Source organism: Carassius gibelio, chromosome B5, assembly GCF_023724105.1.
Source record: "Carassius gibelio isolate Cgi1373 ecotype wild population from Czech Republic chromosome B5, carGib1.2-hapl.c, whole genome shotgun sequence".
Classification (NCBI taxonomy): Eukaryota; Metazoa; Chordata; class Actinopteri; order Cypriniformes; family Cyprinidae; genus Carassius; species Carassius gibelio.
The window spans coordinates 25,217,922-25,231,524 of NC_068400.1; the positions used below are offsets into that span (position 1 = coordinate 25,217,922).

The window sequence follows — 13,603 nt, forward strand, 5'->3', positions numbered from 1 at the left end:
GTTGCTCACTGAGGCTGCATTTATTAGATAAAAATGGTAAAATATAATTACAATTTAAAATAACTATATTCTACTTTAATATATTTTAAAACTTAATTTATTCTTTTGATGGCAAAGCTGAATTTTTAACAGTCTTCAGTTTCACACGATCCTTCACAAATCATTCTTATATGCGGATTTGCTGCTCAGACAGTTATATATTGAAAACATTTAAGCTGCTTAATATTTTTGTGGAAACAGTGCATTTTTAAGGATTATTTGTAGTGCTGTCAAATGATTAATTGCATCCTAAATAAAAGTTTTTTGTTTACATAATATGTGTGTGTACTGTGTATATTTATTATGTATATATAAATACACACACACACACACAGTATACATTTATAATATAATTTAAATAACTAAATTTACAATATAAATGTATTTTTTTTTACTATATACATGCGTTTGTATTTATATACACATTAAATATACACCGTACACACACATATATTATGTATTTTGGAAGTGATTTATTTGAAATATTACTCAAAAGCATTTATTTATTTGAAATATTAAAGAGTTTTACATTGTTACAAACATTATATCACCTTTTATCAATTGAGTGCATCAGTGCTGAATAAAAGTACTTCTTAAAAAAACAAAAAAACAAATTTACTTGCCCAAACTTTTGAATAACGGTGTACAACTTTTGTTAAATATTCTAAAATATAATCAGTTTGCTCAGTGTCACTAGAATATCAACAACTATGCAAAAAATGCAAAGACACTGAAGTGAGCTCTCGATAAATTCATTTATTATTTTTTTGCACAATGAATGACATGAACAAGATCAACTGTATTTTAAGTGCTCAATGCTCACCGGAGACGGCGGCACAAACGAGCTTTACAGTAAGAAGAAAAAATAATAATAAAAGAGGAGAAAACTACAAGATCATGAATGGCAAACATGACCAAACACATGCAAGCTTATATGTATGTACATATATACAGGCTAGTACTTGTATTTATAAACATGTCTGTATACACAGTTACACAAAACATGAATGTGTATACATACATTCTATATACAATGCATATGTTTGTGTATATCAGTATTTATTCTTTTCTATATACGTCCATTATTTGCTGTGTTTAATATCCATACAATGTACAAAATGCTTTATGAATTTAAAATCCATTACAAAAAAAAAAAAACATATCAAACAATGTATAAGATCTTATTCAAATCGAAATTCAATACTTCTCGGCTTCTTCAAAATTTGTGTGCATACAATCAAATAGAGCATGCAGATACAGAAATCAAAATGGTCGTGACACCATATGTATGAATTCGGAGAGAGATTAGAGCTTCTGCTGTGTCCTTGTTACCAATATTACTTTCGATTAACACTTCACTTGTATTGTAACTTCATTAATAGCAATACAAACTAAAATACGACACTACGTTTGAGTGGATGACATTCTCTCGGTGACCTCGGTAATGTTTACATGACACAAAGTCCAAAAAATTAAATTAAAATACACGTAACTTCACAAGGCACCACTTATCAGCTGGTGGAGAAAATATATCTGGCGTTTCAAAATCATAGAAGCCGACAAATTTGAGCTGCCAGGCCTTGTTACCAAAGCCATGTTTGACTAACCTATTATAATCATGTTTCAGAAAACTGCTACCGTGCACATTTTGTTTGAACACATAGCTTTTGGTGCTTAAAGCACAAATAAAAGGTCAACATTTTTGGCAATGTTCGCAGGTGTTTAGCGCGATTGGACGCATCCTACAAAAAGCCCAGTATAACTGGCTGAGGCAAATAGCTGCCGCCATATATTGTTTCTTTTAGCTTCAATGCACTGCGAGTTTTCATGAGGACAGAATGCTTCATGGCGTCTTTAGACACTCTGTAAGTCCTGCTTTGTGAGTGCAATATATTGATATGATTCTAACATCAACCCACAGATGGTAGACTATTTACAGGGGACTACAACTTATCGAAATGAACATTTGATTAAGGCTGCAATGCTGAGAGGCTGATTTTCCTCCCCTAGACAACTGCGAAAGATATGATAGTCAGTTTTAGCACTGTTCAGACTTCAGATTTAAGGTGATGCGAGAAAGTTATGCGTCAGTGGATTCACAGCCATAACCTGATGCATAGTAAATAAGCATGTATTCATGTCAAAAACCCTGCGTGGGTTTGTTTCGAGAGATATTTTGTATTTTTTATCATCATTAGGTGTACTGGTGTCTTGTCAAAGAACTGTATATACGTGTATATTGTAAGAATGTATTTATATAGTTAAAATGAAGACTATTATACTGTAGAAGGTGTACCGAAATGATAAACACATTACCAGCAAGGGCAGCAAATTACATGTACGTACATTATAGACTGATATCTTGCCATTATGTGTTCTAGTACCTGAACATGTTATGGATTTATAGACAAACATAAGGCACATATATGAAAAAAAACGAACAAGTGGAAAGCTATTCAAAAATTAGGACCACATTCAAATCTATCCTGACTCCAAATCGCGTATATCAGAGTAACTTGTATCTAAAACGGCGTAGGACACGTGTCTGATTAGTTTGTGATGTCCTATGCTCAGGACGATCACCTAAATAGTCTTCAGCGTACATTCGGTTACATTATTTTTCCAATCCAAACGACAAATAGGCACACCACCACACCATTCATAGTAATATACACCAGCAGCTAAACTGAAACCCATCTATTCTATGTTACACCACTACACTGAAACTTTGGTCATGTTGATATCTAATACTGACAGGTATATAGACATACTTTTATTGTTTCGTTTAACAAGAGCAGGCACATTCTCGAAAGACACTCGAATAAGACCTTGATTTCCAGTCAGATCATGAAAATATCGTCCAGACGCTCACTTATTTAAAGCGAAAAACCAACTCTGACACTGTGTACAACTTCAGCCCACTCAAACTTGTTCCTACAAAAAAGAGAGAAAAGAAATAAGTGCTTTGTTGTTGTTTTTTTTCCATCGAGCCTGGACTACTGGGAAGTGTTTTGATGTCCTGTGTCGTCAACAAGCCTTCGATCTGCAGTGTTTCCACTTCGTTAAGATTACACGACTAAATAGGTTTCGTTTTTCCATTTGAACAAGCTTTCTACTTCTATTTGGTTAAAAACTGAAAAAAAAAAAAAAACATTTCAAACTTTACATGGTTTTTGATTTGATATGCTGACAGTATAGGTAGATCTAAAATACTCTGAATTTGAAATGTTAGTAGAATATGTTTCTATGTACAGTGAACTGATAGCCATCAAAACATCACTGGAATGGGTTTCATCCAAAAGTATTGCCATTAGTTCATGCCTGAAACACACCTGAGCGCAGGCAAGCCTATGTAAGCGTGTGTGTTAGCAGTGAGTAACCGGTGACCTGTTGTTCCAAATCGACCTCTGCCAGAAGATCTGTGCTTTGTGCTTGAGTGAAACGAAAAACGAGAAAGAAAAAAAGTGCACAGTACTGTCATTGAAGTTCATTTTCATGTGCTGGTAGATTATGGCTGAAGCCATAGTTTCAACATCCTCATGGTTATGGGGTTTGGGAGGGTAAAAGTTCAGTTTGTCTCCTTGAGACCAATAAAAAAAAGTGTTATAGAATCATACCATATCAAACCGAAAGCGGAGCTTTTAGACCACAACCATGATCCAAATTCTCAGAGAATGCCCATTAAACTGTGTCAGTAGAATTCAGAAAAAAATAAACTCGATACAAGGACCCAAGCACAAGGCTAACTCACAGTGCACCATCATGAATTCTCTAATGTGAGGTGAAAGTAGCTTCTACTCTCTTGTTCCCTCTTCCTTTGCGGTTTGGGCGCTCGATTTGGAGCTCTGGCTGAACTTTGTGCCAGTGCTTGCCTCCTTGCGTGGATTGTGTGTTGGATTGGGATCTGGCCATGTGTACCACTGACTCGATGGCATCTGTGATGGAGTCGTGATTGGAGAACTCAAGCTGAGCAGGAACCAGACCAGTGTGATGGTTCTTCTTCCCAGGAAGATCCACACACTTTTCTAGAACTGGCATCTGACCCAGTAATCCCTCCTCGAGAGAAAGCGACTGCTTCCTCGGCCTCCCTCTGCGTCTCTTCACCATGTTATTCCCGGTCTTGGCCTGCCTCTGAAGCCTCTTGACTTTCAAAATCTTGTTGACGTGATCCAGGTTCTTCTTGGTGGTGAGGATCTTGGAGAAGGCACACATTTTTCGCATGTCACACTGGATCTCGTCCACTTCGTTGTGCTTGTGCCTTCTCTTGTAGGAACCGGGGTCTGGAGAGGAAAGGACAAAAGAAATAAATGAGAATGGCAAAAAGCAGTTCTGCTTTAAAAGAGAACAACAGAAATAAGTGACTGACTGTTTGGTTCCAATAACGGTTTGTGCTTCTGGAATGAGAAAATAAAACCCTTGTGTTGACCAGGTTTCCTGCACTACGTCTTCAGTGTCACAGCAACATCGTTAATACTTCACAAAATATACCGCACAGTCAAGACTCCCAAATAAACTGATCTAATGAATGACAGATACCTGTGAGATTTTAATCAGTAATTGGTAAGTTTTTCTGACAGTGTCCTTAAATGGATAGTTCACCCAAAAATTTTAATTCTGTCATTAATTACTAACCTTCATGTCATCCCAAAGCTATAAGATCTCCAATCATCTTAAATTAAGATATTTTTGATGAAGTCCAAGAGCTTTCTGATCATCCATAGACAGCAACAAAAACTAAACATACAAGACTCAGAAAGGTAGTAAAGACATTGTTCAAATTGTCTTTTTTTATGAAGCTATGAGAATATTTTTTGTACACACAGAAAAAAAAAAAGACTTTATTCAACAGTTCTTATCTTCTGTGTCAGACTTTGACGCGTGTTCACGAAAGTATCACAACGCATTAGTGTGTTCCTGCTGATGCAGGAGCCAGCGTTATGATGTAGAACCTGGATAATCAGAGGAATGCACACGTATGCGTTATGGTACTGCCATGAACACATGATATAAGCTGACATGGAAGAGAAGAAATTGTTAAATAAATTCTTTGCACATAAATAGTGTTCTTGTAGCTTTATAACAACATTTTAATGATGCCTTGCTACTTTTCTGGGCCTTGAGCGTTTGAGTTGTTTTGCGGTCTATGGAGGGACAGAAAGCTCTTGGATTTCAATAAAAATATCTTAATTTGTGCTCTGAAGATGAACGAAGGTGTTATGGGTTTGGAATGACATGTGGGTGAGTAATTAATGGGTGAACTAACCCTTTAAGGCCAATTATTGGACTGCATTAATATCGCCTGTCTTTTAAAAAGACATTTAAAAAGTCATTAGAAAGTCCTTTTGCAAAAACTTTTTAAAAATAATTTATTATTACAATTATCTCATCATTTGGCAAGAGAATTGCATCTCTTTGCTCCAAATATTTAGTCTCTAAAAGTACTAAAAGAATCATTAACGGAACTATTAAGGAACTGGAATCGTTAAAGAGGAATCAAACTGGAATAATGAAATTCGTTGTTTTTCCCATCCCTGGCTACAGCGAGACACTGATTATGAAAAATGTGCTAAGCCAGTCTGGTAAACATTTGGCCAGTCGTTTGTTATAATATAATTGATTCGCACATCATCTCGCTAGCTGAAGCGGTGATATTTCTAAAGTAAACTCAAGACTTCAGAGTGAGTCATGATGTATGCAGCCAGACCGAGAGAGACAAACTTTCTTCTGTGCTTAATGATGTGACAATCCAATGTGTCAACACTCTAATTTGTATTAGCTGGTGTATAAATATTCCTGTATATACAGAGATCTGATAGCAATTGATACAGCCAAGCTTGTTGAGTCATACCGTTTATCATTATCAGCTGTCAGTCTAACAGTGCATGAAAAATGCCCCACGAGAGGAGAAGCTTGTGAAGCAACAGCTCACTTAACACTTGAAATGTGGATAACTGCATCCATGCACATAATAAGGAAACATCAGGAACCTCTCACTTATCAGTCTATCAGTGAATATAGTCAGAGCTCACATTCACAATGAATAGATGCATCTGTGAACGCGAGTAATAAACTATGAGGCCTCAGATACATTTGTGATTAATTTACTGCCTCTACACTTCACGTTGGAGCTTTGGAAGGAAGCCCAGACCAGAGGAAATGCTGGGTTTCTGGCAGCCTCGATTGAAATGAGTTCAGACAGCCTAAAGCTGCCTAAAATGTGTGTTCCACATCTAAGATCTCTCCTGCACTCTTTTCATATCTCTGGAGAGGTCTCTTTTTCTCTTTTCTTGTTGACTGCCACTCCATCTGGTAGGTTTCCATGAAAACAAACAAGAGCTTTAATTGTGGAAGATGTTCGAGATCATGGGCGCTCTATGCATTTCCAGCTTTCTCTTAAGACTGTCTTAAGAGTGCACCTGTGCAAACCTAAAAACAGGATATGCCCCATAATTCATAATCCATCAACAAATCTCTCGTTCAGCATTTATGAGCATCGTTAAATCAAACAGCAACCGCACTTTCTAAACGATGCATTTCAGTTTTCGCAATTAATATCGTTCAATTTTGGATGCAAGTTAAAACAAAACAAACAAAAAAAATGGGTGCATGGGTCACTAACCAGCTGTGCATGGGCTCCTTCAGCCCATTTGGTTTCAATAAAGTAAAATGTGTGCCTGACTAAACATGAGCTCTTCCCTCTCTGGCCTCAGTTTATCACTGGGAAACTTGCAGAGTCTTCCCGAGTGCCAACAAATCATTGGACAGAGACATTCATTTTCAAAGGGAGTGTCACAACTCATTTATTCCCTGAAATCTCTACCTGCATCCTGTGCACAATGTTTTCATTAGAGGCAGCAATTTATGGACTTGCCTCACCGCTGTCCCCACAGCTCCGCTCTACACGGTAGTGGAGGCCTACTTCCTGTTGCCATGGCAACCGAATTCCACAGTTCAAAGGTAAGCGATTTACAAAAAAAAAAAACCAGTAGTGTAAGTTCTCTAGTCGACTTTCAAGGCAAGCTACTCATTTAATACACAAAATATACATTAAGCAAATGCGGGTGCAGACCTGCTTGAAAAGCTATCATGCACTGGCGTTAGTAATGGTTTTAATAGGGGTTTTCTTGCTTGCTGGAGTCTAAGTAGCAGCACAACTTGTATGCAGTGTAAAGAAAGATGAAACGCTATACCAGTACGATCAAAGGGAAATCCTTCGTGTAATTCCTGTGCTAGCAAATGAGTGGCATTAAGTTTTACGTTAAAGCCTGCCTTACTTAAAGAGGGTTTAGAGAGTTGAAAGATCTGTACATTGAGAGCCCCGTCAGAATTTCAATCTGTACCATATGTGCTCACTGATGTATAATGAATTACTTTCAAAAGCCTGTCAGAGGGGGATGTTTCTAATGAAGACGTTTATTTAGCATTTTACCTCACCTTATTCTTTGTGGAATGTACCTAACGAGAACCCAGACAGAATTAATTGCTAAAATTTAAATCATATGTGTTTAATCTATCCAACTATCTGTCTATACACACAGACATATGTTTCATTGACTGTTTTGTAGCTTTGATTGGGACATAGTAAAAGTTAGGCAACATGATATAATGCTTTTAATGGAAAAAAACATCTGCTCTAAACTAGACACTCCCGTCACAATGATTAATAGCCTTATTATAAAAAAGGTGCTGTCGTCATGCCGTGAATTCATAGCAAACAGAACTAATTAATCGTAAATGAGATGTGACCTTAAATGCAAATTTGAACATATAAAACCTCCATTTTGCTGCTATTTATTGCATGCTAGCTACAGTGCTACTGCAACAAAAAGCAATTCTGTCAAAACATGCTTATCTAAATCTGTTCTTTGAAATCAACAGATGTACACTTAGGTGGGATATGTGTCATATTTCTCTGTTTAAGTACAACAAACTAGCTCTTTGAAGCATCAAGTTAATTCATGGAGGTGGGTGGTAGCAGGCAAAATCTGAGTCATCTTCATAGCTCCCCTAGGGGAGTGAAAATGTAATCTAACTGTGCCTAGGGCTCACAATTCCCCTTCAGTGGAGTAGACTGGATTCATTAAACCTCTGGCTTCTCTCCAGCTCTTTTAACAAGAGGCAAGGTTTTTTTATTGCATGTCTGTAGAATATAAATCAAAACGTGTGAATAATATATCTCTAAGAAAAAAACATTGGCAGGCAGGAGTGAAAAGGGAGAAAAGAGAAATTTTGTGAATTATAGTTGTCTCCATCCATGCATTACACTTTGCTTGCCAGATGTATTGAGAACAGCATACAGAAAAAGCACAAAAGTGTTCAGAAAGCACATTTATACTTAAAAGCAAAACACAATTTCACTTGTATCCAACTAATCACTGTGTGGTAAACTAAAATAACCGCTAACGTTAAACTGAATCAATGTCTTGTTTTGATCTTGCATTTGTATATACATTGAAAAATATACATATATGTATATATATATATATATATATATCTATGTATTATTACCAGCTATAGCGGTGTTGGAGTACTGGTATATCTGCTCGGCCCTCTGTTCTCTGCCTCCTTGGAAACATGCCATGCTTCCTTCTCTGTATGCTGCAAAGTCCTCCAAGCCATGCCTCCTGATGTGAATGCTAGAATCATCATCCCCTAAGTGCTGCCCCTTGAACAAGTCCAGCGACTGGTCCTGGCTGGCTCGCAGGCGCTCGTGCGGTTGTCTAGTGCAGATGTTCAGGAAATTGTTTAGTGTCTGTCCTCGAATGCGTTTACAATGCTGAGAGTCAGATAAGGATAATGATGAGAGCGTGTCTACTTCAAAGTAGTTCCTGGAAGCTTTTGGCAAAGCATCTGTGCTTTGCTTGCCTCTTTGCTTGTCCTTCAGTTTGGACAGAGAGTTCTTCTCGAGTCTCTCGTTCAAGAGGTTGAGGAAGGCAGGACTCTGGGTTCCACTGAAGAGCCCACCAAGGTCCTCCCTCTGTGGGATGTACTGATCCTCTTTGTGTTTGTACTTGTGCTTGTGCTTGCGTTTGTGGAGACAGACACTTTCCATGCAGCTGCTTGAAGGGTGATTGGAGTCACTCATTCTAGATGAAGGCATCTCATGTGTAATATTCTTCACTCTATGTCTGCTAGGTGCAGCGAGACTAGAGGACACGCCAGGGTGGAACTTTGGTGGAGGGACTGGTGGCCTCATGAGAGATGAGGCTGAAGGTCCAAGTGCATGAGATAAGTACAAGGGTGAAGAGTACTGACCATAATAGCCCATGTTTACCATACTTGTGGCAAGAGGCATGGATGTATAAGGCATTGCGTAGGGTGCATAGTAATTGCCACCAGGCACTGGGCAGCCAAACCCTTGAATAAAAGGCATCTTGGATATTGGCTCGTTTGACTTTGCTGGCCGACCACGCCTCCTCTTTGACTTATCAGAGCTCCTGCGAAGATAGTGCACAGGGTCGTAGGGATAGTATGGCATAGGACAGTATTGGTCAAAGTTGAGACGGAATATGCTGGGACAGGAATTCTCATGGTAGAACTTGTAGCTGCGGTGGGAAATTCGGAAGACCTGGAATTTGCTAACCAGCTCCTCCAGGTCAGCCATAAACTGCAGGTCGTCCCAGTTCTGGAGGGCCTTGCGTTTCCTCCGATGCTTCTGCTTCTTCAGGCTCTCCTGAGCGAAGAAATTTTCCATAGCTACTCCAGTCACGCGCTTCTGGTAGTGCCCCCTCGCTGCTTTGCTCTTTGCCTCTAAAACAGCGCTCTCAGCGGCATCGAAACTACAAAGATCAAATGAGTATCTCCGACGGGATGCCGGGCCTTTCTCGGTCTGGTCTGATGTGCTATTGTTGTCGGTGCCAATTCCACTATCGCTAGGGATTGTCTCTTCACTATGGGACTCGCTAACTGGAGATAAGGTGACTTCTTTGATGGAAGCCACTTCAGACAGGTGGGATGGTGAGTTGGCCATTAGTCTTGGGGGAGACAGCTTCCAGTTACTACTAAGCAAGCCCTTATGCGTTTTTGTGGGCAATGCACTGATAGGCTGTAGATTTGGCATTGTTTTCAGGTCATGCTGGCTGGTATCAGTGTTGGCAGGGTGAGCCATCCCACCTGCTGCAGAGTGAGTAGAAAGAGAATGCATGACCCTGGGAGAAGGCATTCCGGTTGTGGATGATGTATTAGAAGGCACTAGAGGGTTCTCAAATGGACTGGAAATAGGCAACGGGTGCTTATCACTGGCTTTGTGCTCATTCTGTGTATGAAAATCAATTCTGGGCTTCCTTCCCCTCTTTTTGCCTATGTAAATAGTTCCACGCTTGCTGACATTGATTTGCTTGCCAAAACGGGCCTCGATTGTCGATGCCACAGTCGACATGGCATTTGAAACCGGAACACTGGACTTCAAGGCAAGATTGCCAGGACTAGAAGCGGTCAAAAGCTCATTCAAAATGCTCTGCATCTTAACCAGTTTCATTTTCTTAGTTGCCCTCTTTTTAAGGACACCTTCTTGACCTGATTTCTTGAGTTTTAATTGCTGTGCAGAAGGGGATTTGTTGAAGGCCAACTGCACCAATTTCGACATATTATGCTTCTTTCTCCTTTTTGAAGTGCTGGATGAATCTTGGGCAATAGGGCTAACGGGGCTTGTTGCAGTTCCTTCGTGAATTGTCTCCACAGTAAGTAACGGCTGTTTTTTGGGCCGGCCACGTTTCTTCTTGACTGGGGTAATGACTGTCAAGCTGTTTGTGTTTGTGTAGAGTGGGCTGGATGGGGTAATAGGGAAGGCAGAGGGTGGCTCTTCAATGGACAGAGATTGATTCAATTCTTTATGAGGAGAGGAGTTCTGGGACTTCAAAAAAGACCACCTGTCCTTGACCTTTGATTGCCTACCCTCTGTTTGCTTGTCAGCATCAATCACTGATCTTTGTCTCCCAGCTGGTGTTTTCCTCTGCCTATTCTGAAACATCTCAACATCATCAGTCATTGTCTCAGCACCATATTCCTCACTCTCCCTTAAATTTACACCAAATTGTTTTGGTGCACTGAATTCTATTTTCTTTGTAATTTTAGATTTTGTGCTCCCTTGGTCAGTTTTATTAGTCTTCTCGGCTTGCTGTGTGGTTTGTGCATCAGATAACAAGTTGTTATCGTCGCCAACTTTTCTGTTTCTCCGCTTTTTACTTCTAGATTCATCTGCATGATGAGTGCCACAGCTTGATGTCTTACTCTCATCATCTGGTCTATTGCTTGCCTTCTCAGGCTCCTCCGTCTCAAATTCACTTTTATCAGTGTTGTATGCTTGTTTCTCCTTAACACTATCTTGGTTTTCAGTATCTCTGTCCATTTTTTTGGTCCACTGAAGCCCTAAACTATGTGTGGTTTTCACTGGGTCTTTTCTTCCATATTTACGTTTGATGTTCCCAAAAACTTGCTCAGTGACTTCCTGCAAACCTCGGTCTTTATTAAAAGAGAACAGACTTGAGCCAGCTGGTGGGCTCATTACTGTATTAACGGGAGATGATGCTAGTGAGTCAGTGTTTGGGGAAGACATGACAGAAGCAAAGAGACTTCCAGATGAACTGTCTGTGACCTTTTTAACTTCCAATTTTGAGAATGGGCTCTTGGGCTCTGACAAAGGGCTCTTGTTGGTGCACACTGATTCTCGTTTTGATTCTGGTACTGTCCTGTGTTGTTCTTGGGATGCTGCATCTTCAACAGTATCCAATGGCTTTGTCCAGTCAGGGTGGTGAATGTCACTGCTTTTAGACTCATGCTTTGGTTTTGTGTTATCCATCATCACACTGTCAGTTTTATCCACAAGTTTATATTGCCTCTCGTAGGTCTGAAAATGAAAGACAAAAGAAAGAATTTAGAAAATGGACCAACATTATGTAAACATTATATAAGCATTCACATGCTCTTCATATTCTTACAGTATGTAACTTGACAGAGAAACATTCACACCCCATATAAAAAAAAAAAAACTAGGAACCTAAAAGTTGTTACTGATAACAACTACTGTTTTGCTGCCAAGTTCTCAGCTTGTGGGCCACACCTACTGAAAGCATATAATACTGTGCACTATTGTGCAAGCTTTTGAGACTTGTGGTTTGGTCCGTTAGAAATAACGTATTGCAAGATCAGCACTTGATACTAGGATATGTTCTGTAAAGCCATCCTGTTTTCAAAGCCAACAGCTACAGGCGGTAATGAAGTTTAACCACAGTTTTGTTTTTTAGCAGGTCAACTTCCATTTCAGAGCCCTGCAGCTGAGGCTAAGACAGTCTATGCTGCGGTTTCAGATTAGTTTACATCTGGGGTCCCAGTGTTTTCAACAGGCTCACAACAGGAAAGAGACAAAAAAAAAAAAAAAAAAGCCCAAATGCAAAATGCACTTTTAGAAAACACTACTTGTGCCTATTTATGTTACAGCATAAAATGAAAGATGAAAAATGGAGAATTAAAAAAAAAATGCTAAGAACCACTATGCAAAGTGTGTTTCAATGTTTAAAGCTTTAAAAGCTTTAAAGAAAGTTGTAGGAGTAAGTTGTTACTTTGGCACTCGCACATCAGATTACATCAGAAGAAGATAATTTAGTCTCCTGGAGTCTGGTTTGTTTGGGTCAGGGCACCGCGAATGAAAGGATTTCTTACATAAACCAAAGAAATGCATGGAAAGACAAATGTGGGAAAAGAGTTTAGAAGAGTTTATGTAAGTGCCCTTGAAAGATGACATCCCGGAGTGATGAAAGACCTGTCTCCAAACAACAGTGAAAGTGAGATTAATGGAGTCAAATAAAATATATAAAAAAGCAGATTACATTTACATGTCTTGCTTGATGTAAAATTTTAGTCACTTTAGGTATGATTAAATAATGACTTAACTGATGATTGAAAATCTGTAAACAAAAACAACTAGATTTTGGGTGGCACTTGTCCCTGTAAAACACCCTTGCCACCACAGTGCAAGGGTGTTGTGGGTCACTTTCAGGACAATCCTAAGTGGTTTCTAAGATGTTCTAAAGTGCTAGTACATGTACTCTGACATACTGAGCCTGGCAATGGGAGCTCAAACCAGGCTTGTAACATTTCCCAATTCTGCTTTTCTCTCATCACCACCTAATTTTCCTGTTCTCTACTGTTTTATGAATGATAGTGCCAAAAATGCAGGGGAAAAAAACACTTAAAAAGCAAAGATTTATCTGGCAGAAGGAGAACTGTAATTTGGTTGTCTTTTTAATTTATTGCTCTTAAAACCAATTTGAGAACCACCGGAGCTACCTTTGACAGGTTAAATGACCACAGACAATTATGCCTTCCATTGGCAATCCTTATAATGGTGACCTGCCAACCTATGCTCACACTATTTGGAAGCGCTTTTTTGTTCCTTCTCTAATCAGCCAATAGTAATGCATCACTTAAGACCTCACCAGCTCTTGAAAGAGCCAGGCAGGCAAGACTTTTATCTGTCAGACACAGCCCTCACTTTAGATTTCCCAGCATGCTTTGGAAAGACTCGCATGTGTGCGCGTGTGTTTCAGGAGTCATCCCTCAGCCTAAT

At 39.2% G+C, this 13,603-nt stretch overlaps 1 protein-coding gene across 1 annotated transcript in view; it reads right to left on the bottom strand.

The window, feature by feature from the left end:
• Positions 1–775: 775 nt before the first annotated feature.
• The window catches only part of LOC127957627 (SET-binding protein), a 55,579-nt gene continuing 42,751 nt past the window's right edge, over positions 776–13,603 (bottom strand). Inside the window, exons 3-4 of the mRNA XM_052556249.1 lie at positions 8,548–11,884; positions 776–4,319 (exon numbers count right to left, since the gene is read on the bottom strand). Coding sequence (XP_052412209.1) covers positions 3,811–4,319; positions 8,548–11,884 — 3,846 coding nt within the window. The 3' untranslated portion in view covers positions 776–3,810. The remainder of the gene's footprint in view (positions 4,320–8,547; positions 11,885–13,603) is intronic.